At 46.3% G+C, this 27,767-nt stretch overlaps 2 protein-coding genes across 2 annotated transcripts in view; one reads left to right on the forward strand and one right to left on the reverse strand.

Moving 5' to 3' along the window:
* The first annotated feature begins 239 nt into the window (after nt 1–239).
* Nucleotides 240–27,767, forward strand: part of LOC134958092 (uncharacterized) — a 78,445-nt gene continuing 50,917 nt past the window's right edge. The window contains exons 1-5 of the mRNA XM_063940451.1: nt 240–356; nt 4,557–4,831; nt 6,764–6,928; nt 24,987–25,102; nt 25,768–25,853. Of these exons, the coding sequence (XP_063796521.1) occupies nt 341–356; nt 4,557–4,831; nt 6,764–6,928; nt 24,987–25,102; nt 25,768–25,853 (658 nt within the window). The 5' untranslated portion in view covers nt 240–340. The remainder of the gene's footprint in view (nt 357–4,556; nt 4,832–6,763; nt 6,929–24,986; nt 25,103–25,767; nt 25,854–27,767) is intronic.
* LOC134956994 (cyclin-dependent kinase 5 activator 1-like) lies at nt 8,457–9,801 on the reverse strand. The gene has a single exon (XM_063938792.1). The coding sequence runs from the start codon at nt 9,530–9,532 to the stop codon at nt 8,750–8,752; it is 783 nt and encodes a 260-aa protein (XP_063794862.1). The 5' UTR covers nt 9,533–9,801; the 3' UTR covers nt 8,457–8,749.

The raw sequence follows: 27,767 nt of genomic DNA on the forward strand, positions 1-27,767 counted from the left end.
AGATGGCGCCACCTCTGGAGGGTTAGGGTAGGAAAGTTGGGGGGGGGGGGGGGGGGAGTAAAAATACTTACCCCCTCTGACGTCGGGATACCCCCTCTGTCATGTGACTGCCGGCATCCTGACGACCAGGATAACATACCAAAACCCAATATAGCTAATGGCAGAATATTCATATTTCATTCTCTATTCTACCCCAACACTTTTAGGTGTTTCCACAAAACTCTGGAATATTTACTAGAAGAATGACGGTTTGGAAGAAAATAAGGAATTCCTTAAAATATTACTGAAGACGCCGAAGAATGCGGTACTGGGAAGGAACAGCGAGGCCACGGTGGAAATCATGGATCCAAGAGGAGGTGAGGATGGATTTGGAGGGAGGTAAAAGGTTTTGATCTGAATCAATTAACAGAAAACGTTGTTTAATAAATGTGCGCTAGTCCATCTTATCAGCCAATCAGAAGAACTCTGAGCTGCCATTGCTTGATGCTTGGAGAAACCCGGGCTCCATCTTTGGTTAGGCCTGTGGAACAATTAATTTCCTGCTTTTACGTTGTTTTTTTTCTCATTAGATCAGTGATGATTATGAATATTATTATAGTTTATAATGCTGGTAGTGGTTGTATTCAGGAAACGTCTCTCCTCCACCTGGATATGAGACAGGTCATTACCAAAAGTACAACATTGCAGGATAACGCGGAGAAAATGCTTTTTCCTCCTGTCATCCGCCTAAAACCAGTAAAGTTGTTCTACCCTGAGCATTGCCAAACAGCCAATCATAAGTGGCTCACCAGCGCAGGTGTCTGTCGCAGTCATCACCTGGTATTCGCACCGGCCGTGTCCACCAGCAAATAATGCGGCTTACCAAGATGTATACGATTCTATCTCCCAGTCCACGTCGTTCGCAATTGCGCAAACATGACCTTACTGTACTTGGGTTGGCCCCTCCCCATTCCAGCCTTCCAGGCACTGGCAGGCAAAACTCGCAAACTCACACAAATATGGTTGTGCACAGTGGAAAATCACTGAAGACACAGCATACACATTGGCGCAGTATTAAACCAACATCAGCCCCTTATACCACGATTCTCCTTCTCCGCATAAATGTACAAGTAAATCAATTGATGTACAGTATAAGGGGTTTAACCATGAAGCAGTGAAAAGAGTGGAGAAGTTGTCCTTGGCAACCAATCAGCTGCCACGTATCATTTTATAGAATGCATTTTATAAATGTTACCACAACACTGATTGGTTGCCATGTGCCAACTTCTCCACTGGCTCACTTCTCCACTCTTTTCACTGCTTCATGAATAGACCTTAAGATCTGGAGACACGAAGCTACTGTATAAATGTATTTCATCCCAAAAAGTCTCTTCCTGAGCGTCTTTAGAGATTATCAGTTACTTATATTTACATAACGTCCTACAGATTAATGACCAAGAACACCTCATACTGTAGTTAGAGACCAGAACGGGATCCATTATTCTGACCCCTTAAGACACGGCCCTCCTATCCAGGGTTGGGGGGGCTCAGGGGAAACCCCCGCTGGGCACCACTGCCTGGGACCACACCCTCCACCTATGGGGATCAGGTTCCAGACTGTGCATTTGAATGGTAAAGTATACATATGTTACCTTATACTGCACAGGACTATGGTGTATTCTCTACAGTGTATTGTTGTTATTAATCTGGTACATTATCATAATGTACCTGCATTAGTCGTATTTACTATATATATTTATCAAGAGGTCCAGACCATGCACTCTCTAATGGATAGCTTAGCATCTATGGCAGCTGACCACACCCCCTCTGGAGACTGGCCACACCCCTAAACACAGGCCCCTACCACTACATTACCCTGGTGGGCCCTTTATGCCCCAGACCGACACTGCTCCTGTCCCTACGAATATCGCAGGCAATATGTCAGAATAAGGTGTATTTGTCTATGTATTAATTTAGCCTCGAATGTGTACATTTTACTGTAACTCTTTGATGTCTGTAATAAAAATGAAAGAGAAAAAAATTAAAAGCAGAAAAAGCCCCCACATTTATTTTTTACCTGACGTGAGTCCTATTTCCTGCGCCGTTCTGTCGCCTCCTCAGGGTACATCGCACCCTAACTCATCCCAGGCCTGTTGTTTCCTTTGTAAGTGACGTGCTGAATGGTCTACATTTTACGTGTTTGGGTTTAAAGGGATTAAAATCACCTGCTGCTTTTGATATGCTAAACACGATATAATTCAAACCATAGCGTAAGTATAAACAGAGGCGCCCTGCGGAAAGGAGCTGAGATACAGATATCCTGTGCCGGAATCAATGATAAGCCATAGTCTTGTTCAAGAGTGACACCCGGTGGACATGCAGTATAACTATGTGTCCTATGTTGGTCCTGTTCGAAACTATAAATCTAATAATATGTATTTTAGTAGGAAGCTCATTGCTTTTGTCATTAAGTTTAAGGAAACAGTAGGATATAGTGGCCTTCACTGGTACATAAGAACACAGTGGGGCATATGTATTAACCTGGAGAAGTTATATAATAAGTGGAAGGTGATAATGTACCAGCCAATCAGATCCTGACTTTCGATTTACATATTGGAGCTGATTGGCTGGTGCGTTATTACCTTGCACTTATCACTTCTTTATCACTTCTCCAGGTTTAATACACTTGCCCCAGTGTATTGCACATGCTGTCGCTTACTATTTTATACAGGCTGAGCTTCTTACCAAATTGAAAGACGCAGGAGACTGGAAAGCAAAATTCTGGCTGCAGAACCTCAGTATTTACCATATCTAGGGCAGTAACAAACTGATAAATAGGAATGGAACCAGCAACCACTAAAGAATATATATGTATATGATCCACTTTGTGGGTCTGGTTAATCATTATGCTGTTTTGTATACATTATAGTTTCCTTGTAATCCAGGTCTACGTAGAGAAACTCACTTTATAGCCCTCTGTGTAAAAAACACGGAGAAACATGTCTAATCTGTATATGATTGTCTATTTGGAGAATGATGTGTGGATTTCCTAATCTATAATTACTGCCATCCTGCAGTGGGCCCCTTGATCTGATTTTGCAAGCCCTCTAATCCACAATCTGATGCCTTGTGTCCTAATACTTGACTGTGCTATTAGGATGCTCTCTCTATTGTGCCATTATCTCTAGAATACTTTCTGTATCGTATATCAGCCACTAGAATGTGTTCTGTATTGTATAAGTGTCACTAGAATGCTCTCTGTATCGTATACCAGTCACTAGAATGTGTTTTGTATTGTATACCAGCCACTGGAATGCTCCGTGTATTGTATATCAGTCACAAGAATGTGTTCTGTATTCTATGTGTCACTAGAATGCTTCTTGTATTGTATACCAGTCACTAGAATGTGTTCTGTATTGTGTGTCACTAGAATGCCCTCTGCATCGTATACCAGTCACTAGAATGTGTTCTGTATTGTCTAAGTGTCACTAGAATGCCCTCTGCATCATATACCAGTCACTAGAATGTGTTCTGTATTGTATAAGTGTCACTACAATGCTCTCTGTACACATACCTCCCAACATCGGCACCTTGTAAAAAGGGACACCAAGGGGCGTGGCCTATAAAAAGGGGGCGTGGCTTTGTGGGCATCGCCGCGCTCAATGTCAGGATTTTGACTGTTTGGATTCCAGCGTCAGTATTTTGACAGCCGGGATCCTGACTGTCGGGAAATCCTACTGCATCCAAACAGAGTATCCAGTGAGTGCCAGGAGCCTCCCAACTGCATTGTATTGTATAAGGGTCAGTAGGATGCTCTCTGTATGATGTAGAGGTCACTAGAGTGCTCCATGCATTGCACATAGGTCAGTGGAATTCTTTTTGATACTGAGGTCACTAGAGGGCTCCCTAAATTGTATATAGATCAGTAGGAAGCTCTAAGTTTGATGTAGAGGCCAATAGAATGCTCCGTGCATTGTATATATGTCAGTAGGATGCTCTCTATGTAGCACATAGTAAGTATGTCAGTAGGATGCTCTCTATGTAGTACAGAGGTCCCTAGAGTGCTCCCTGTATTGTAGTACAGAGGTCCCTAGAGTGCTCCCTATATTGTATATGGATCAGTAGGATATTCTGGACAGTGAATACTAATAAGATGTGGCTGCACTATATTTGATTATCTAAAAAATTAAATTTCAATATATTACATATCACATTAGATAAATTACGCTCTGATCTCTCTGACCATTACCATATTTTCATATTTTGCTGCTGTCTGTTTTGCGCGCAAGGGTCTCCCTAATATTCATTGTCCATGGTTGACATGTTAGCATGAATCATGGTCACTGCTGAAAGACACCAGTCACTGTGGACAACTGGATAGGTGTGTTCTGGGGGAACCTGACACTCGAGGCTGGGACACAGAGCTAAAAAGGGGTATTTTGTGGGAAATATAGAAATTGTCAGGTCCCTATGCACTAACACTAATTGTAGGCCGAAGCCTGGGCTCGAGTTGCCCCAGAATTACACAAAGCCTGTAATTTGATGCATGAAACAATAACATTTGTATTTTTCCCAAGGTCAATGCAGAGCCCGAAATGTGAACACAAGAGAGGTGTCCTTACACGCAGGACACGTCGGCAGCCCCGCAAGGCAGCACCTCAGCAATGACAGGGAGAAATCTTCCTACGACGCCAAAATGTCATCTCCAAAGATCACCCAGATCCTCCTGCCCAACACGCGTGCATCCGAGCATTCCAGAAGCCATCTTTATCATTCCGGCCCGGACTCCGGCAGCGAGCTACCCTCACGTCGCCCAGGGCAACAGCTACATCTCCCTGGAAGCAGCGTTCTCGTACGTTCATTTAACTTTCTTAAAAGAAAAAAAGGAAGAAAAAAAAAAGCATTAATAACTCTAGGAATAAATGAGAAGGTATAACTCATTCCTAATTGATAGTGTTCTTCCCAGCAAATGAAAAACTTATATGGATTATTGCACAAATCTAATTATCTAATTACGCTGCTTCAGGTTTGGTAAGTGGTTAAAATAAATTGAGCTCGCAGTCGACATTCTGTCTTAAGAGTGCTTGGGCCTCGGTTGGCTATTTACTTAGAGCAGCCTGATGAAGATGACACGAGTTCTGTGATGAGATTAAGACCCTTATTGAGGGGAGTGGTAAAAAGCATATTTAGGTCTCCTATAATTCAATATTAAAGATGATGAAGCTCTTAGAGATAATTTCTTTCTGCATTTAGCTAGTTGCCAACGTCTGTTTTTTCTTTCTTTTTTTCAACTATATATTTTGCAACAACTCAAACGATGGCTGAAACAGAAGCTCGCAAACTCCATGTACGAGGCATTTACCCATGTGTGCATGTTACATTGTATATTCCTCTACAGCAGCTCTATAATGCAAAGATGCCACCGCACACTTGCGTTTCTACCTCTGCGTTTGGATTTGCACACATCGTAGAGCTGCATTATCACCTAGGGGGTCATTCCGAGTTGATCGCTCGCTGACGATTTTCGCAGCACAGCGATCAGGTGAAAAAATGGCATTTATGCGCATGCGTATGCCCCGCAATGCGCACACGCGACATACGGGTTCAAAGCTCTTTGTGGTTGTGCTCAGGTTCTAGCTACGTTTTTCTGCGCACTGGCGGCCGCAAAAAGATTGACAGGAAGGGGGCGTTTCTGGGTGGCAACTGACCGTTTTCAGGGAGTGTTTGCAAAAACACAGACGTGTCTGCAAAAACGCAGGCGTGGCAGGGCGTTCGCTGGGCGGGTGTGTGACGTCAAATCCGGACACAAATAGGCTGAAGTGATCGCAAACGCTGAGTAGGTTCAGAGCTACTCTGAAACCGCACAAACTGTTTTTGCAGAGCTCGGCTGCACATGCGTTCGCACTTCTGCTAAGCTAAAATACCCTCCCCAGTGGGCGGCGGCATAGCGTTTGCACGGCTGCTAAAACTAGCTAGCGAGCGATCAACTCGGAATGACCCCCCTAATATCCACGTTGTCACCTCTTATCAGCCTCTAAAGGTGCAAGATATGTGCAACTGTAAATATGGATGCAAGTGGGGCCAAGGTGCAATAGTGCGGTCACCAACAGGCTACGTCATGCAAATGCATTTATGTATATCTCTAAATCAGCTACCGATCGTTTATTTAAAAATCACGATACTGTATAAAAAAAAAACAACAGTATGTGTGTGCATGGGAGTCATTTAATAGAGTCCGAGACGTCAGAAGCAGTGCGATTGCTGCAGATTTAACGAAAAAGAGAAAGTTGGATCTTGCCATTTAAATTATTGGCGCTTTAAATCGTCAGCCCAGATCGCTGGAATCGCACCGCTTCTGTAAATTCATACCCTATTACATAGCCCCCTATACAGGTATGTGGCAGGCTATAAAGATCCGCATGGAAATCTCCATATCCCTGCACTATTATGATTATATTGTATATAAGAATCAATAGGTTAGTATATTAGAAGTGACACGGAAAAGTAAAATCCAACAGTTTTGGTGCCCACATCTGACATATTTGCAGAAAATAAATGTGTTTGCAGCTTTAGAAATCATTCAGAGAGCCCCATAAAATGTTCCCACTGTAAATGCACTGAAATGCAGTATGTTAATTATACAGCCCCTGTTGCTGACACAGTAGAGTCAGCCCATGAACCGATATATCTAAGGATGCATTCTCAGACATGACGCAGAATATTGTCTGCTTCTGCAAAAAAATATCCCCCATTGTGTCTAACCTGTTGTGTATTGTTGTTGTAGTATCACGGGATCATCCCAATGAGCGGACCTCAACCGACCAATAGGAGAGGAGATGTCTGGCTGCTTGGCGCTGGGCCAAGTCTTTCTCAAGATCCTGAGGAGCGCCCCCTGCAGGACTCTGCTCCACTGGACTCTGTGCACAAGTCAAGTAATGAGACACAGCAGGTACGGGTACAGCAAATGCTCAAATCGTAATCGTGCGGCGTAATCATGGTAAACAACTTTGACTAAATGCAGAATTTTAGCATATACAATCTCTGAATAACTGAAAAGAAAAGGCCAACACTTTGTTTGATGGGGAATTTCAGTGACGTTGATTAATTATGTTGATTGCTGCACAGTGACGATAAAAGGGAAGATTTTTCAAAGCTTGGAGAGGGGGGTCTATTTACTAAGCCTTGGACGGAGATAAAGTCTCAGCCAATCAGCTCCTAACTGTCATTTTTCAAACACGGCCTGTGACATGGCAGTTAGGAGCTGATTGGTTAGTACTTTATCTCCGTCCACTTTCTCTCTCCAAGGGTTAGTAAATAGACCTCCATGTACCAGACAACCAGCACCTAACTGCCATGTTACAGGCTGTGTTGGAAAAATGATGGTTAGGAGCTGGTTAGCTGGTACTTTATCCCTCTCCAAACTTTGATAAATCTCCCCCAAAAGGAGAGTAGCCTATTTCTCTGACTCACGTCTGCGTTCCTATTTACATTTACTGGATACCTCTGGTTAGTCTTATAGACATTGGGGCAAATTTACTAAGATGGGAGTTCTATTTAAGATGGGATATTACCCATAGCAACCAATCAGATTACAGGTATTATCTTCTAGAAGGTGCTAGATAAATGAGAAGTAGAATCTGATTGGTTGCTATGGGCAACATCCCATCTTAAATAGAACTCCCATCTTAGTAAATTTACCCCCTTGATACTATTATTCTCTGGAATCCATCTAATACCACTTAGGAAACTATTTCTCCTAAGATAGTGTAACCCCAGCTGGAGCCCATGGGGCTGGTACGTGCAGCTGTTATTCCCGGGGTTCCTCCCTGGGGTGACAACTGGGTTTTGTGGGTGGAATTATGGTTTATGATTATTGGTCTTCTCACTCACGTCACACCCCCTCCGCAGACACCTAAGCTTAGCTGACATGAATTAGAGAAGCGTCAGGGCCACAGGAAGATAGCTGTTTTGAGCAAGCCTCAGTGCTACAGCTAGGGGGAGGGCCAGGCAGTGCCATAACTAGGGGTGAGCGACCAATTCTGCCAGGATACAAGGCAGAGGAGGCACCTGTATTTGGCTTGCAGGGTACCTGGAACACTCCTTGCAGGCTGGAGAGCCTACCAGTGCATCCTTAGGGCATGGCCAGTGCTCGTGGTCCTACCTACCTCTTCTGTGACGTCTTGGTGTCACGTGCTGGGGCAGCAGGGCTGTACCAGGGCGCATTACTGCTATAGGAGAAATGTTCCCTAGGTGGTAGTGCAGCTTTAAATAAGAAGAACTAAGGGGTCTACTCATGAAGCAGTGAAAAGTGTGGAAAAGTGAGCCAGTGGGGAAGTTGCCCGGGGTAACCAGTCAGTGTTGTGATAATATTTATAAAGTGCATTCTATAAAATCATACGTAGCAGCTAATTGGTTGCCATGGACAACTTCTCCACTGGCTCACTTCTCCACACTTTTTAGCTGGGTGTTATGGTTCATTCGCCACGGAAACCACCCCTTCCCATTTACCTGGGCTTGGGACAGGCTATGAAGGTCACATAGGCTGGATTGGTGGGAGATCTTGCTTTGTGTGGAGCACAGGCTGTCTCTGGCGCACAGCCTGGAGCTGATGATGGAGCTTGTGGTGTATGGTGCAGAGCCTGGAGCTGATAGCAAGATAGCAGGAGACGTTGTTCTGGCAATGACTTCTCTTCCATAGCTGGTTTAAAGTCAGGTGATATAGGCCAAGGTGACGTCATCCATATTCTGACAGCTTGGATGGACATGATGTTTAAGCCATATTTGTGTTCTCCTGTCCACCCTCAGCTCTGAGATCATTAAAGACCTCGGTGAAATATTCAAGGTCGGCATTGATGCGCAGCATCTTTGAGCTCATCTGGTTAATCACAGAGAGGCAACGGCTCCAGAAGGCCTCCTTTGAGCTTTCGACCAGGAAAGGCCTCAGTGGGTAGGTGGTCTCACTGCCCATGTATGTGAAAGCCAGGTACAGGCATGTTGACATATGTGCCTGTAGTTCTTGCTCGTTGTCCAGCTCTGATGAAATGACTTCTCGGCAGAGCATGTATAGAAAGACGACATTGCCTGGGGTAAGAAAGCCTACTGGCTGTTCCCATCCAGTGAGAAGCTTGTCTATATATGTCATCCATGAAATTATGTTTGTTGGTGACAGATTCTTCATCTTGTCACATCTCCGGCATATGAACTCCCCAAGATTGCTCAGGAGCTCGCTGGTGGTTGCCCGCACCATCTGGCATTTTGGAGACGCAGATCTCTTCCCAAAAGTATTATCTGTGGCCTGGGTGAAGTTTGTTAAGTCAACGCACGACAGGGAACTCTTTAGGCTGTCACTGACGAGGTGGGTGACATCGGTTTGGCCAGCTTTGGGTTGTCTCCGTTTGGTCATAAGGCGTCTAAAGCACCAGAGGAGCGATCGTCTCTCACCAGATCTTCCGGTCACGCTGTCCAGGACAGCAGGGCGATGGGCCCCAGTTGATGACTCTTCATCCGGTAGGCTTGCCTTGCGGCAGCACGAGAATGGGAAACCGTTCCACATTCTTATTCAAGATCTTCTTCTCTATCTGCGAAACCTGCAAACAAAATATCTGCAAGAATCAAGTTTTGGATTCAGACTGCGGTGGCTCTGACTGCGGAAAGCAATCAGATAGATACGGTCTGTCTCCTTCACTGTCCCATTAAGGGTTGAGCAGCAGCTGGGCCAGCAGGTTGTATTTATAGGCTTCCCTGCTTACAGTGGCATTGTGACACGTTTGTGACACGCGTGGCTGTTGTGATGCGTTATGCAAATGAGCTGCTGGTCACATGGAGGCAATTCAACAAGTGTTGAAAACTGGTGACATATAGAAAGTGTTATCACCTTATTACAGCCCTGTAAGGAAAGGAGTATGTGTAAAATAAACTATAGAGAAGTAGATAGGATATTGGAATAATCTGAACGCTAATTGGTTGAAAATAAACAAATGCATAAACAATGTTTCCTTCAGCAACGGCTCCATTCAGCTCCTCCTACTCTTCCTTTGTGTCAAGAAAAATGATTTGTTTATAAAATAATATAACGGCAGATGCGTTCCGGTCTGCGGACGGAACGCTGCGACAATAGCGGGTCACTGGCTGTGTCCAGAGATGTAGCTAGGTGCCATGGTGCCCGGAGCATGGATATGTTTCGGTGCCCCCCACCCCTGTACTTAATTGGAGGCATGGCCAACATGTGGGGGCATGTTACACTTGAAAAGAAAACAAAAGACAAAAATCCTAAATTGGTGTCCAACATCATGCTCCTGCTCTCCCAGTATAATGTCAAATGGCGCTGCATGTCCGCGTAAAACAATCAATATATAATGCAAGTGTGCCGCACTCCTGGCGGGTGCGGCAACGTTTCAGTGCCCTTTAATGTGTGCCACTTTTGTCACCTGACAAAAGTACCACTTGCATTATATATGTGTATCTAAATATATATATATATATATATATATATATATATATACTGTGTATATATGTGTAGTAAAGTAACATACTATATATGTGTACATATTTAAGTGTGTGTGTGTGTGTGTGTGTGTGTGTATGTATATATATATATATATAAAGTCCCGTAGAACTAAAAGAAGCAGTGTTCCTCAAACTCGCTGACAGCCAATATCGTTTGGAAAAGAAGTTTTGTCAGTGTGCACTTCTGGAATTTCCAGCTGTCGCTTCCCCAATGTTACCCGATCCCGAACGGGTGGTAGTCCTGCCAAAAGATTAAAGAAGCAGGGAGCGCCAATAGTGCATTAAAAGAGTACAATGATTTTTATTTTAAAAAATCCAGATCGGTCACAAGTAAAAAACCCATACCATAAAAGGCGGTCAAACCACCGCTTGTATAACCAGCATAAGAATTTTACCCCGCTGTGCAAAGAAGTATTCTCAGTTTCAAATCCACAACGTCAGACCACGCCCATACGCGTTTCGTCATTCGACTTCGTCAGTAGGCTTGGTCTGAAGTCACAAAAACATTGTTTTAAATATACATATCACTGTTCAATTTAACCCATACAACTTACATTCAAATGGGTTTAGACATAACATAGAATACAATAGTCAAATCTCTCTAGTGCACAGATAATTAAGAACAATGAATATTATATATCCACATGAAAATTATAACAGAGAAATTCATCCAGGCATCAAAATATATATAAATAAGTAACAATGGAATACATGGAACCAATTAAATTCAATTATACAAAAAAACAACAAAACAACATCGACATCGACGAGCGAAATCGCTCGGTTTGATATTCAACACCTATATATATTCTGTTAAATGAATACATATTATGCATATCACATTAAACAAACACATTTATATTTATATTTCAACCGTCCCACGGACTCCTTGTTCTAAGAGTAATAATATCTTTAACAGTGACAGCAATCGCAATCACTTTAGCAGCCGATACTAGGTATCTCTCTAGTGAGAGGTAATGAAGGGAGAGATAAAGTAGTGAGAGGTAAAGTAGTGAAAAGTGAAGGTAAGAAATGAATTACATTGAAACAAAACACACAATAGGGATAGGCACAACTCGGGAGCGCGGAGGGAGGAAGCAGCTCAGGCGGCTGTTAACAGCTGTGAGCTGAGGGTGGCCCGGCGGCTGGTGCGCCTGGAGCTTGAGCTCCTCCTGAGCCACCGTCCCCACGCCCCTGGCTGTGTCAGCCGGTGTTACATTAATAATGTAACAGAAGCGGAGGCTGTTCTGGCTTAGTATTGGACATTTGGTGGAAATATGCTTAGAATCAGCGCCTAACTTATCTCATATCTATATCATACAGTATATACCTATCTGCATCATATCTATCTATCTGTCTATCTATCTATCTAAAATCTATATCATATCCTATCTATCTATCTATCTATATCATATATACCTATCTGCATCATATCTATCTATCTATCTATCTATCTATATCATATATACCTATCTGCATCATATCTATCTATCTATCTATCTATCTATCTATCTATATCATATATACCTATCTGCATCATATCTATCTATCTATCTATCTATCTATCTATCTATATCATATATACCTATCTGCATCCTATCTATCTATCTATCTATCTATCTATCTATCTATCTATATCATATATACCTATCTGCATCATATCTATCTATCTGTCTATCTAAAATCTATATCATATCCTATCTATCTATCTATCTATCTATCTATCTATCTATCTATCTCATATATACCTATCTGCATCATATCTATCTATCTATCTAAAATCTATATCATATCCTATCTATCTATCTATCTATCTATCTATCTATCTATCTATCTATCTATCTATCTATCTATCCATATCATATATACCTATCTGCATCATATCTATCTACAGTATCTATCTCTATCTATCTATCTATCTATCTATCTATAACATATATACTTATCTGCATCATTGTCTATCTGTCTGTCTGTCTGTCTGTCTATAACATATATCTATCTATCTATCTATCGATCTATCTAATATCTATATCATATCTATCTATCTATCTATCTATCTAATATCTATATCATATATACCTATCTATCTATCTATCTATCTATCTATCTATCTATCTATCTATCTTTCTCTAACGTCCTAGTGGATGCTGGGGACTCCGTAAGGACTATGGGGAATAAACGGGCTCCGCAGGAGACTGGGCACTCTAAGAAAGAATTAGTACTACTGGTGTGCACTGGCTCCTCCCTCTATGCCCCTCCTCCAGACCTCAGTTAGAATCTGTGCCCGGAAGGAGCTGGGTGCATTTTAGTGAGCTCTCCTGTGCTTGCTATTAAGAAAGTATTTTAGTTAGGTTTTTTTATTTTCAGAGAGCTTCTGCTGGCAACAGACTCTGCTACGTGGGACTGAGGGGAGAGAAGCAAACCTACTAACTGCGGCTAGGTTGTGCTTCTTAGGCTACTGGACACCATTAGCTCCAGAGGGTTCGAACACAGGAACTTAACCGTGGTCGTCCGGAGCCGCGCCGCCGTCCCCCTCGCAGAGCCAGAAGACAGAAGCCGGCGGATGAAGCAAGAAGGCGTCAAAATCGGCGGCAGAAGACTCCTGTCTTCACATGAGGTAGCGTACAGCACTGCAGCTGTGCGCCATTGCGCCCACACTAACCCACACACTCCGGTCACTGTAGGGTGCAGGGCGCAGGGGGGGGGCGTCCAGGGTAGCAATTGAGTACCTCCTGGCAAAAGCAGCATATATACAGCTGGGCACTGTATATATGCATGAGCCCCCGACATTTTTTACACCAAATCGCGGGACAGAAGCCCGCCGCTGAGGGGGCGGGGCTTCTTCCTCAGCACTCACCAGCGCCATTTTCTCTCCACAGCTCCGCTGAGAGGAAGCTCCCCAGGCTCTCCCCTGCAGACCACGGTAGAAAGAGGGTAAAAAGAGAGGGGGGGCACATAAATTTAGCGCAATAATCATATATACAGCAGCTACTGGGTAAACACTAAGTTACTGTGTGGTTCCTGGGTCATATAGCGCTGGGGTGTGTGCTGGCATACTCTCTCTCTGTCTCTCCAAAAGGCCTTGTGGGGGTCCTGTCCTCATATAGAGCATCCCCTGTGTGTGTGGTGTGTCGGTACGCTTGCGTCGACATGTTTGAGGAGGAGGGCTATGTGGAGGCAGAGCAGGTGCAGATGAATGAGGTGTCCCCGCCGACGGCGCCGACACCTGATTGGATCGATAGGTGGAAGGTGTTAAATGATAATGTAAACTCCTTGCATAAAAGGTTGGATAAAGCTGAAGCCTTGGGATAGTCAGGGTCCCAACCCATGCCTGATCCTACAGCGCAGAGGCCGTCAGGGTCTCAGAAGCGCCCACTATCCCATATTGTTGACACAGATATCGACACGGATTCTGACTCCAGTGTCGATGGCGATGATGCAAAATTGCAGCCTAAAATGGCTAAAGCCATCCGCTACATGATTATAGCAATGAAGGATGTATTGCACATATCAGAGGTAAACCCAGTCCCTGACAAGAGGGTTTATATGTTTGGGGAGAAAAAGCAAGAGGTGACCTTTCCCCCTTCACATGAGTTAAATGAGTTATGTGAAAAAGCTTGGGATTCTCCTGATAGGAAAGTGCTGATTTCCAAAAGGTTACTTATGGCGTACCCCTTCCCGCCAACGGACAGGATGCGCTGGGAATCCTCCCCTAGGGTAGACAAAGCTCTGACACGCTTATCTAATAAGGTGGCCCTGCCGTCACAGGATACGGCCTCCCTAAAGGATCCTGCGGATAGGTAGCAGGAAGGTATCCTGAAGTCTGTTTATACACATTCAGGTACCATACTGCGGCCGGCAATTGCGTCGGCCTGGATGTGTAGTGCTGTAGCAGCATGGACAGATACTCTGTCTGAGGAACTGGATACCTTGGACAAGGATATTATTTTACTGACCCTGGGGCATATAAAAGACGCTGTCCTATATATGAGGGATGCCCAGAGGGACATTTGCCTACTGGGCTCTAGAATAAATGCTATGTCTATTTCGGCCAGAAGGGTCCTGTGGACTCGGCAATGGACGGGTGATGCCGACTCTAAAAAGCACATGGAGGTTTTACCCTATAAGGGTGAGGAATTGTTTGGGGACCGTCTCTCGGACCTAGTTTCCACAGCTACAGCTGGGAAGTCAAATTTTTTGCCATATATTCCCTCACAGCCTAAGAAAGCACCGTATTACCAAATGCAGTCCTTTCGATCACAAAAAGGCAAGAAAGTCAGAGGTGCATCTTTTCTTGCCAGAGGCAGGGGTAGAGGAAAGAAGCTGCACAATACAGCTAGTTCCCAGGAACAGAAGTCCTCCCCAGCTTCCACTAAATCCACTGCATGACGCTGGGGCTCCACAGGTGGAGCTGAGAGCAGTGGGGGCGCGTCTCCGAAAATTCAGCTACTAGTGGGTTCGTTCACAGGTGGATCCCTGGGCTATACAGATTGTGTCTCAGGGATACAAGCTGGAATTCGAAGTGATGCCCCCTCACCGTTACCTAAAATCAGCCCTGCCTGCTTCTCCCATAGAAAGGGAAGTAGTGTTAGCGGCAATTCACAAGTTATATCTCCAGCAGGTGGTGGTACAGGTTCCCCTCCCTCAACAGGGAATGGGTTACTATTCCACAATGTTTGTGGTTCCGAAACCGGACGGTTCGGTCAGACCAATATTGAATTTAAAATCCCTGAACATGTACCTGAAAAGGTTCAAGTTCAAGATGGAATCGCTCAGAGCGGTCATTGCAAGCCTGGAAGAGGGGGATTTTATGGTGTCTCTGGACATAAAGGATGCTTACCTGCATGTCCCCATTTATCCACCTAATCAGGAGTACCTCAGATTTGTGGTACAGGACTGTCATTACCAATTCCAGACGTTGCCGTTTGGTCTCTCCACGGTACCGAGAATATTTACCAAGGTAATGGCGGAAATAATGGTGCTCCTTCGAAAGCAAGGGGTCACAGTTATCCCATACTTGGACGATCTCCTCATAAAGGCGAGGTCCAGAGAGCAGTTGCTGATCAGCGTAGCACACTCTCAGGAAGTGTTGCAACAGCACGGCTGGATTTTGAATATTCCAAAGTCGCAGCTGATCCCTACGACTCGTCTGCCCTTCCTGGGCATGATTCTGGACACGGACCAGAAGAAGGTGTTTCTCCCGGCGGAGAAGGCTCAGGAGCTTGTGACTCTGGTCAGAGACCTCTTAAAACCAAAACAGGTGTCGGTGCATCACTGCACGCGAGTCCTGGGAAAGATGGTGGCGTCATACGAAGCTATTCTCTTCGGCAGGCTCCATGCGAGGACCTTTCAGTGGGATCTGTTGGACAAGTGGTCCGGATCGCATCTTCAGAAGCATCGGCTGATCACCCTATCCCCCAGGGCCAGGGTGTCTCTTCTGTGGTGGCTGCAGATTGCTCACCTTCTCGAGGGCCGCAGATTCGGCATTCAGGACTGGGTCCTGGTGACCACGGATGCAAGCCTCCGAGGGTGGGGGGCAGTCACTCAGGGAAGAAACTTCCAGGGGCTGTGGTCAAGTCAGGAGGCTTGTCTGCACATCGATGTCCTGGAATTAAGGGCTATATACAACGCCCTGAGTCAAGCGGAGCCTCTGCTTCGCAACCAACCGGTGCTGATTCAGTCAGACAACATCACCGCAGTGGCTCATGTAAGCCACCAAGGCGGCACAAGGAGCAGGGTGGCGATGGCGGAAGCCACCAGGATTCTTCGTTGGGCGGAGAATCACGTGCAAGCACTGTCAGCAGTGTTCATTCCGGGAGTGGACAACTGGGAAGCAGACTTCCTCAGCAGGCATAAGAAAAAATAAGATTTTACTTACCGATAAATCTATTTCTCGGAGTCCGTAGTGGATGCTGGGGTTCCTGAAAGGACCATGGGGAATAGCGGCTCCGCAGGAGACAGGGCACAAAAAGTAAAGCTTTTCCAGATCAGGTGGTGTGCACTGGCTCCTCCCCCTATGACCCTCCTCCAGACTCCAGTTAGGTACTGTGCCCGGACGAGCGTACACAATAAGGGAGGATTTTGAATCCCGGGTAAGACTCATACCAGCCACACCAATCACACCGTACAACTTGTGATCTAAACCCAGTTAACAGTATGATAACAGCGGAGCCTCTGAAAGATGGCTTCCTTCAACAATAACCCGAATTAGTTAACAATAACTATGTACAATTATTGCAGATAATCCGCACTTGGGATGGGCGCCCAGCATCCACTACGGACTCCGAGAAATAGATTTATCGGTAAGTAAAATCTTATTTTCTCTATCGTCCTAGTGGATGCTGGGGTTCCTGAAAGGACCATGGGGATTATACCAAAGCTCCCAAACGGGCGGGAGAGTGCGGATGACTCTGCAGCACCGAATGAGAGAACTCCAGGTCCTCCTTAGCCAGAGTATCAAATTTGTAAAATTTTACAAACGTGTTCTCCCCTGACCACGTAGCTGCTCGGCAAAGTTGTAATGCCGAGACCCCTCGGGCAGCCGCCCAAGATGAACCCACCTTCCTTGTGGAGTGGGCCTTCACAGATTTAGGCTGTGGCAGGCCTGCCACAGAATGTGCAAGTTGGATTGTGCTACAGATCCAACGAGCAATCGTCTGCTTAGACGCAGGAGCACCCATCTTGTTGGGTGCATACAATATAAACAACGAGTCAGATTTTCTGACTCCAGCTGTCCTTGCAATATATATTTTTAATGCTCTGACAACGTCCAGTAACTTGGAGTCCTCCAAGTCACTTGTAGCCGCAGGCACTACAATAGGCTGGTTCAGATGAAATGCTGACACCACCTTAGGGAGAAAATGCGGACGAGTCCGCAGTTCTGCCCTGTCCGAATGGAAAATCAGATATGGGCTTTTGTAAGATAAAGCTGCCAGTTCTGACACTCTCCTGGCCGAAGCCAGGGCTAGAAGCATGGTCACTTTCCATGTGAGATATTTCAAATCCACCTTCTTTAGTGGTTCAAACCAATGAGATTTTAGAAAGTCCAAAACCACATTGAGATCCCACGGTGCCACTGGAGGCACCACAGGAGGCTGTATATGTAGCACTCCCTTAACAAAGGTCTGGACTTCAGGGACTGAAGCCAATTCTTTTTGAAAGAAAATCGACAGGGCCGAAATTTGAACCTTAATAGATCCCAATTTGAGACCCATAGACAATCCTGATTGCAGGAAATGTAGGAATCGACCCAGTTGAAATTCCTCCGTCGGAGCACTCCGATCTTCGCACCACGCAACATATTTTCGCCAAATTCGGTGATAATGTTGCACGGTTACTTCCTTCCTTGCTTTAATCAAAGTAGGAATGACTTCTTCCGGCATGCCTTTTTCCTTTAGGATCCGGCGTTCAACCGCCATGCCGTCAAACGCAGCCGCGGTAAGTCTTGAAACAGACAGGGACCCTGCTGAAGCAAGTCCCTCCTTAGAGGTAGAGGCCACGGATCTTCCGTGATCATCTCTTGAAGTTCCGGGTACCAAGTCCTTCTTGGCCAATCCGGAACCACTAGTATCGTCCTTACGCCTCTTTGCCGTATAATTCTCAATACTTTTGGTATGATAGGCAGAGGAGGAAACACATACACCGACTGGTACACCCAAGGCGTTACCAGCGCGTCCACAGCTATTGCCTGCGGATCTCTTGACCTGGCGCAATACCTGTCCAGTTTTTTGTTGAGGCGAGACGCCATCATGTCCACCATTGGTCTTTCCCAACGGGTTACCAGCAAGTGGAAGACTTCTGGATGAAGTCCCCACTCTCCCGGGTGAAGATCGTGTCTGCTGAGGAAGTCTGCTTCCCAGTTGTCCACTCCCGGGATGAACACTGCTGACAGTGCTAACACATGATTCTCTGCCCAGCGAAGAATCCTTGCAGCTTCTGCCATTGCACTCCTGCTTCTTGTGCCGCCCTGTCTGTTCACATGGGCGACTGCCGTGATGTTGTCCGACTGGATCAACACCGGTTTTCCCTGAAGCAGAGGTTCTGCCTGGCTTAGAGCATTGTATATTGCTCTTAGTTCCAGAATGTTTATGTGAAGAGACGTTTCCAGGCTCGTCCATACTCCCTGGAAGTTTCTTCCTTGTGTGACTGCTCCCCAGCCTCTCAGGCTGGCGTCCGTGGTCACCAGGATCCAATCCTGTATGCCGAATCTGCGGCCCTCCAATAGATGAGCACTCTGCAACCACCACAGAAGAGACACCCTTGTCCTTGGAGACAGGGTTATCCGCAGGTGCATCTGAAGATGCGACCCTGACCATTTGTCCAACAGATCCCTTTGGAAAATTCTTGCGTGGAATCTGCCGAATGGAATTGCTTCGTAAGAAGCCACCATTTTTCCCAGGACTCTTGTGCATTGATGTACAGACACCTTTCCTGGTTTTAGGAGGTTCCTGACAAGCTCGGATAACTCCTTGGCTTTTTCCTCCGGGAGAAAAACCTTTTTCTGAACCGTGTCCAGAATCATCCCTAGGAACAGCAGACGAGTTGTCGGCATTAACTGGGATTTTGGAATATTCAGAATCCACCCGTGCTGTTTTAGCACTTCTTGCGACAGTGCTAATCCCATCTCTAGCTGTTCTCTGGACCTTGCCCTTATTAGGAGATCGTCCAAGTATGGGATAATTAATATGCCTTTTCTTCGAAGAAGAATCATCATCTCGGCCATTACCTTTGTAAAGACCCGAGGTGCCGTGGACAATCCGAACGGCAGCGTCTGAAACTGATAGTGACAGTTTTGTACAACGAACCTGAGGTACCCCTGGTGTGAGGGGTAAATTGGAACGTGGAGATACGCATCCTTGATGTCCAAGGATACCATAAAGTCCCCCTCTTCCAGGTTCGCTATCACTGCTCTGAGTGACTCCATCTTGAACTTGAACTTCTTTATGTACAGGTTCAAGGACTTCAGATTTAGAATAGGCCTTACCGAGCCATCCGGCTTCGGTACCACAAAAAGAGTGGAATAATACCCCTTCCCTTGTTGTAGAAGAGGTACCTTGACTATCACCTGCTGAGAGTACAGCTTGTGAATGGCTTCCAAAACCGTCTCCCTTTCGGAGGGGGACGTTGGTAAAGCAGACTTCAGGAAACGGCGAGGTGGATCTGTCTCTAATTCCAACCTGTACCCCTGAGATATTATCTGCAGGATCCAGGGATCTACCTGCGAGTGAGCCCACTGCGCGCTGTAATTTTTGAGACGACCACCCACCGTCCCCGAGTCCGCTTGAGAAGCCCCAGCGTCATGCTGAGGCTTTTGTAGAAGCCGGGGAAGGCTTCTGTTCCTGGGAAGGAGCTGCCTGTTGCTGTCTCTTCCCTCGACCTCTGCCTCTGTTGGGGAGTGACTTGAGGTAGAAAGGTGGATTTCCCGGCTGTAGCCGTGGCCACCAAATCTGATAGACCGACTCCAAATAACTCCTCCCCTTTATACGGCAAAACTTCCATATGTCGTTTTGAATCCGCATCGCCTGTCCACTGTCGCGTCCATAAAGCTCTTCTGGCCGAAATGGACATAGCACTTACCCGTGATGCCAGTGTGCAGATATCCCTCTGTGCATCACGCATATAAAGAAATGCATCCTTTATTTGTTCTAACGACAGTAAAATATTGTCCCTGTCCAGGGTATCAATATTTTCAATCAGGGACTCTGACCAAACTACCCCAGCACTGCACATCCAGGCAGTCGCTATAGCTGGTCGTAGTATAACACCTGCATGTGTGTATATACTTTTTTGGATATTTTCCATCCTCCTATCTGATGGATCTTTAAGTGCGGCCGTCTCAGGAGAGGGTAACGCCACTTGTTTAGATAAGCGTGTTAGCGCCTTGTCCACCCTAGGAGGTGTTTCCCAGCGCTCCCTAACCTCTGGCGGGAAAGGGTATAATGCCAATAATTTCTTTGAAATTATCAGCTTTTTATCAGGGGCAACCCACGCTTCATTACACACGTCATTTAATTCTTCTGATTCAGGAAAAACTATAGGTAGTTTTTTCACACCCCACATAATACCCTGTTTAGTGGTACCTGTAGTATCAGCTAAATGTAACGCCTCCTTCATTGCCAAAATCATATAACGTGTGGCCCTACTGGAAAATACGGTTGATTCGTCACCGTCACCACTGGAGTCAGTGCCTGCGTCTGGGTCTGTGTCGACCGACTGAGGCAAAAGGCGTTTCACAGCCCCTGACGGTGTTTGAGTCGCCTGGACAGGCACTAATTGATTGTCCGGCCGTCTCATGTCGTCAAACGACTGCTTTAGCGTGTTGACACTATCCCGTAGTTCCATAAATAAAGGCATCCATTCTGGTGTCGACTCCCTAGGGGGTGACATCCTCATATTTGGCAATTGCTCCGCCTCCACACCAATATCGTCCTCATACATGTCGACACACACGTACCGACACACAGCAGACACACAGGGAATGCTCCTAACGAAGACAGGACCCACTAGCCCTTTGGGGAGACAGAGGGAGAGTTTGCCAGCACACACCAAAAGCGCTATATATAACAGGGATAGCCTTCTAATAAGTGCTCCCTTATAGCTGCTTTATATATATCAAAATATCGCCATAAATTTGCCCCCCCTCTCTGTTTTACCCTGTTTCTGTAGTGCAGTGCAGGGGAGAGACCTGGGAGCCGTCCTGACCAGCGGAGCTGTGAGAGGAAATGGCGCCGTGTGCTGAGGAGATAGGCCCCGCCCCTTTTCCGGCGGGCTCGTCTCCCGCTATTTAGTGAATCCAGGCAGGGGTTAAATATCTCCATATAGCCTCTGGGGGCTATATGTGAGGTATTTTTAGCCTTTATATAGGTTACATTTGCCTCCCAGGGCGCCCCCCCCCAGCGCCCTGCACCCTCAGTGACTGCGTGTGAAGTGTGCTGAGAGGAAAATGGCGCACAGCTGCAGTGCTGTGCGCTACCTTTAGAAGACTGCAGGAGTCTTCAGCCGCCGATTCTGGACCTCTTCTGACTTCAGCATCTGCAAGGGGGCCGGCGGCGCGGCTCCGGTGACCATCCAGGCTGTACCTGTGATCGTCCCTCTGGAGCTGATGTCCAGTAGCCAAGAAGCCAATCCATCCTGCACGCAGGTGAGTTCACTTCTTCTCCCCTCAGTCCCTCGTTGCAGTGATCCTGTTGCCAGCAGGACTCACTGTAAAATAAAAAACCTAAGCTAAACTTTTTCTAAGCAGCTCTTTAGGAGAGCCACCTAGATTGCACCCTTCTCGGCCGGGCACAAAAATCTAACTGGAGTCTGGAGGAGGGTCATAGGGGGAGGAGCCAGTGCACACCACCTGATCTGGAAAAGCTTTACTTTTTGTGCCCTGTCTCCTGCGGAGCCGCTATTCCCCATGGTCCTTTCAGGAACCCCAGCATCCACTAGGACGATAGAGAAAGAGGAGTGAGAACAATACTCATTGTCCCGGATTGGCCAAGAAGGACTTGGTACCCGGAACTGCAAGAAATGCTCACAGAGGACCCATGGCCCCTGCCTCTCAGACAGGACCTGTTGCAACAGGGGCCCTGTCTGTTCCAAGACTTACCGCGGCTGCGTTTGACGGCATGGCGGTTGAACGCCGGATCCTAGCGGAAAAAGGCATTCCGGATGAAGTTATTCCTACGCTAATAAAGGCTAGGAAGGATGTGACAGCAAAACATTATCACCGTATATGGCGAAAATATGTTGCTTGGTGTGAGGCCAGGAAGGCCCCTACAGAGGAATTCCAGCTGGGCCGTTTCCTTCACTTCCTACAGTCGGGAGTGACTATGGGCTTAAAATTGGGGTCCATAAAGGTCCAGATTTCGGCCCGCTCCATTTTCTTTCAAAAGGAACTGGCTTCACTTCCTGAGGTTCAGACGTTTGTTAAGGGAGTGCTGCATATTCAGCCCCCTTTTGTGCCACCAGTGGCACCTTGGGATCTTAACGTGGTGTTGAGTTTCCTAAAATCTCACTGGTTTGAGCCACTTAAGACCGTGGAGTTAAAATATCTCACGTAGAAAGTGGTCATGCTATTGGCCTTAGCTTCGGCTAGGCGTGTGTCAGAATTGGCGGCGTTGTCATGTAAAAGCCCCTCTCTGGTTTTCCATATGGACAGGGTAGAATTACGAACTCGTCCGCAATTTCTGCCGAAGGTGGTGTCATCTTTTTATTTGAACCAACCTATTGTGGTGCCTGCGGCTACTCGTGACTTGGAGGATTCCAAGTTGCTTGATGTAGTATGGGCTTTGAAGATCTATGTAGCCAGGACGACTGGAGTCAGGAAAACTGACTCGCTGTTTATCCTGTATGCATCCAACAAGCTGGGTGCTCCTGCTTCAAAGCAAACTATTGCTCGCTGGATCTGTAACACGATTCAGCAGGCTCATTCTGCGGCTGGATTACCGCATCCAAAATCAGTGATAGCCCATTCCACACGGAAAGTGGGCTCTTCTTGTGCGGCTGCCCAAGGGGTCTCGGCATTACAGCTTTGCCGAGCAGCTACTTGGTCGGGTTCAAACACCTTTGCTAGGTTCTACAAGTTTGATACCCTGGCTGAGGAGGACCTTGTGTTTGCCCATTCGGTGCTGCAGAGTCATCCGCACTCTCCTGCCCGTTTGGGAGCTTTGGTATAATCCCCATGGTCCTTACGGAGTCCCCAGCATCCACTAGGAAGTTAGAGAAATTAAGATTTTACTCACCGGTAAATCTATTTCTCGTAGTCCGTAGTGGATGCTAGGCGCCCGTCCCAAGTGCGGACTTTCTGCAATACGTGTATATAGTTATTGCTTAATAAAGGGTTATGTTATGTTGGCATCCATTGTTTGATGCCCTGTTGTTGTTCATACTGTTGACTGGGTAAGTTTATCACAAGTTATACGGTGTGATTGGTGTGGCTGGTATGAGTCTTACCCTGGATTCCAAAATCCTTTCCTTATAATGTCAGCTCTTCCGGGCACAGTTTCCTTAACTGAGGTCTGGAGGAGGGGCATAGAGGGAGGAGCCAGTGCACACCAGTAGTACTAAATCTTTCTTAGAGTGCCCAGTCTCCTGCGGAGCCCGTCTATTCCCCATGGTCCTTATGGAGTCCCCAGCATCCACAACGGACTACGAAAAATAGATTTACCGGTGAGTAAAATCGTATTTTTTTTGTGTATTTTGTGTGTGGCACTCGAATATTCGCTGGAAGTATTAAGCGGCCCCCCAGCTGAAATAATTGCCCACCCCTGATCTAGCTCATATCTATATAATATCTATCTATCTATCTATCTATCTATCTGATATGTGTCTATGTATTTTATATCTGTCTATCTAAGGGCAGACTTGATGGTAGGTAGATTTAGGGGTAATGAAAAATGACTTCATATTAGGGTAGTGGATAAGTGGAATAGCCTCCTGTCAGAGGTAGTTGAGGGTAAAGGCCCCCATCCACTAGTGAGACTGAACTAAAAGTTGGATCTGATTTTCCCTCGATCTGCCCGGCAGCTTCCCGGGAGTCCTGCCATTACGATTTCCTACTTGAGTGGGTTTTTTTACATCCGATAATCGCATCCGATTGTGTACAAATGCACTCCGATGTGCACCTTTTCCTCCGATATTCATGGAAAGCTCGGAATCGATGAAAAGTGGCCATATCGCACTAGTGGATGTTGGGGGGCTAATACAGTAAAGCAATTTAAGCATGCTTGGGATAGGTGGGATGTAGTTGTATGAATGGCGGTCAGGAGACCGCCGGTCACAATACTGATGCCGGGATCCCGCCCCCTGTCAGGGACTCTTCCCAGTGGGAATAGAACCTGTGGCGAGCTCGCAGAAAGGGGCTTCACTGCGCTTGTCCCCCCCCGCACGCTGGACATCTCAAACCTAGGCATGGATACAGTCACACATATCTAACCCAGATAGGCATATGAATAGCCTAAGATCATCATCTAAGTAGCAAATAGGTTGTAAGTTACCTAAAGGATAAAAAAGGGGCAGACTAGATGGGCCAAGTGGTTCTTATCTGCCGTCACGTTACATTGTTTCTGTGCAGGGTAAATACTGGCTTTTTTTAATTTATTTTTACACTGCAATTTAGATTTCAGTTTGCCACACCCCACCCAAATCTAACTCTCTCTGCACATGTTACATCTGCCCCACCTGCACTGCAGCATGATTTTGCCCAAATGCTAACTTTTTTGGTTTGCTAACAACTCTGAATAACCCCCAGTGTCTTACGTGATACGGGTTACAATGCATCATGCATATTGCACCATTCTATGAAATCAGCCCACTTGTGCTTTACTTGCTGGTGTCCTGAGGGTTAATGTGACATTGTCTCCGAGTGGAAGTAGCTCTCTGTTCTCCCCATTAGATGATAGTTTGCAGACTGACGGTATAATGTACAGAAGCAGAACGCAATAAATCAGATTATGTCCTTGAACTGTTTGCGTTACATTTATCACTTTGATCAAGCCTGCAATCCTGTTTTGCAGGATAGAAAGCTCAGGGAATGTCCGGCAGGGTGGACCCTTCATCAGAAACACTGTTATTATCACAACACTCTACAAAAGTCCACCTGGGAGGGGGCGGAGCACGACTGCGCACAGAGGTAAGAAACAGGGCCCTCCTGCTGTGCGGGATCCGCTCGTTACTCCTAGTCTTAGTATAACGATATTAACGGACGCGGCCTTCCGTGTAACACACAGCGAGGCATAGAAAAGACCAATTGGTTCTCAATCCTGTTTTTATACATACACGGGGCACTATGTTCATATGGGTTGGTGGGCAAACTCACATGCTCAATTAATTCCAGTAGTTTTCTATAACGATTTATTGGTCTGTTGTTGAATTGCGGTCCGGGTTAATGGCAATAAGAGTTCTGGATGTAAATTCTATCCTATCGGGTCTTTATCCACCTTATTAGGGTCCTAATTCGGACCTAATTGCAGCAGCAAAATCTTTCTCTAATGGGCAAAATCATGTGCAGTGCAGGTGGGGCAGATGTAACATGTGCAGAGAGAGTTAGATTTGGGTGGGTTATTTTGTTTCTGTGCAGGGTAAATACTGGCTGCTTTATTTTTACACTGCAATTTAGATTTCAGTTTGAACACACCCCACCCAAATCTAACTCTCTCTGCACATGTTATATCTGCCCCCCCTGCAGTGCACATGGTTTTGCCCATTAGAGAAAAAGTTTGCTGCTGCGATCAGGTCTGAATTAGGCCCAATATTCAGAACTGTCAGTCTAATGTGATTGCGCATTTTACATTTCAGGTCTAACAGCCATCTAACCAGCGTGCATTCGGAGGCAGATATGAGCTGGCTCTGGAAGTTTGCTGGGAAGAAGCCATTTTGGATTGGTAAGACAGGAAGACAAATGAATTACACAACAAAATTCTTCGTGTGACTCCACATGGTCACTGTAATGTGCTGTATTATTTTAAGAATTATTCTAATTATTATTTTATATCCAGGAGTCACTGTAATTTCTAATTAGTGATGAGCGGGTTCGGTTCCTCGGAATCCGAACCCCCCCGAACTTCACCCATTTCTCTGACGTCCTAGTGGATGCTGGGAACTCCGAAAGGACCATGGGGATAGCGGCTCCGCAGGAGACTGGGCACAACTAAAGAAAGCTTTTAGGTCACCTGGTGTGCACTGGCTCCTCCCACCATGACCCTCCTCCAAGCCTCAGTTAGATTTTGTGCCCGGCCGAGGTTGGATGCACACTAGGGGCTCTCCTGAGCTTCTAGAAAGAAAGTATATAATTAGGTTTTTTATTTTACAGTGAGACCTGCTGGCAACAGGCTCACTGCAGCGAGGGACTAAGGGGAGAAGAAGCGAACCTACCTGCTTGCAGCTAGCTTGGGCTTCTTAGGCTACTGGACACCATTAGCTCCAGAGGGATCGACCGCATGGAACTGGCCTTGGTGTTCGGTCCCGGAGCCGCGCCGCCGTCCCCCTTACAGAGCCAGAAGCAAGAAGAGGTCCGGAAAATCGGCGGCAGAAGACATCAGTCTTCACCAAGGTAGCGCACAGCACTGCAGCTGTGCGCCGTTGCTCCTCATGCACACTTCACACTCCGGTCACTGAGGGTGCAGGGCGCTGGGGGGGGGCGCCCTGAGCAGCAATAAAAACACCTTGGCTGGCATATATATCACAATATATAGCCCCAGAGGCTATATATGTGATAAATACCCCTGCCAGAATCCATAAAAATGCGGGAGAAAAGTCAGCGAAAAAGGGGCGGAGCTATCTCTCTCAGCACACTGGCGCCATTTTCTCTTCACAGTGCAACTGGAAGACAGCTCCCCAGGCTCTCCCCTGTAGTTTTCAGGCTCAAAGGGTTAAAAAGAGAGGGGGGGGCACTAAATTTAGGCGCAATATTGTATATACAAGCAGCTATTGGGAAAAATTCACTCAATATAGTGTTAATCCCAAAATTATATAGCGCTCTGGTGTGTGCTGGCATACTCTCTCTCTGTCTCCCCAAAGGGCTGTGTGGGGTCCTGTCCTCAGTCAGAGCATTCCCTGTGTGTGTGCGGTGTGTCGGTATGGCTGTGTCGACACGTTTGATGAGGAGGCTTATGTGATGGCAGAGCAGATGCCGATAAATGGGATGTCGCCCCCTGTGGGGCCGACACCAGAGTGGATGGATAGGTGGAAGGTATAAACCGACAGTGTCAACTCCTTACATAAAAGGCTGGATGACGTAACAGCTATGGGACAGCCGGCTTCTCAGCCCGCGCCTGCCCAGGCGTCTCAAAGGCCATCAGGGGCTCAAAAACGCCCGCTCCCTCAGGTGGCAGACACAGATGTCGACACGGAGTCTGACTCCAGTGTCGACAAGGTTGAGACATATACACAATCCACTAGGAACATCCGTTACATGATCCCGGCAATAAAAAATGTGTTACACATTTCTGACATTAACCCAAGTACCACTAAAAAAGGGTTTTATGTTTGGGGAGAAAAAGCAGGCAGTGTTTTGTTCCCCCATCAAATGAGTGAATGAAGTGTGAAAAAGCGTGGGTTCCCCCGATAAGAAACTGGTAATTTCTAAAAAGTTACTGATGGCGTACCCTTTCCCGCCAGAGGATAAGTTACGCTGGGAGATATCCCCTAGGGTGGATAAGGCGCTCACACGTTTGTCAAAAAAGGTGGCACTGCCGTCTTAGGATACGGACACTTTGAAGGTACCTGCTGATAAAAAGCAGGAGGCTATCCTGAAGTCTGTATTTACACACTCGGGTATTAGACTGAGACCTGCAGAT

The sequence above is a fragment of the Pseudophryne corroboree genome, chromosome 9 (genome assembly GCF_028390025.1).
Source record: "Pseudophryne corroboree isolate aPseCor3 chromosome 9, aPseCor3.hap2, whole genome shotgun sequence".
NCBI classification, from domain to species: domain Eukaryota; kingdom Metazoa; phylum Chordata; class Amphibia; order Anura; family Myobatrachidae; genus Pseudophryne; species Pseudophryne corroboree.

What these genes read in the sequence shown, in the direction of transcription:
- LOC134956994 (XM_063938792.1), bottom strand. Translation starts at nt 9,532, where the DNA reads ATGTGGAACGGTTTCCCATTCTCGTGCTGCCGCAAGGCAAGCCTACCG.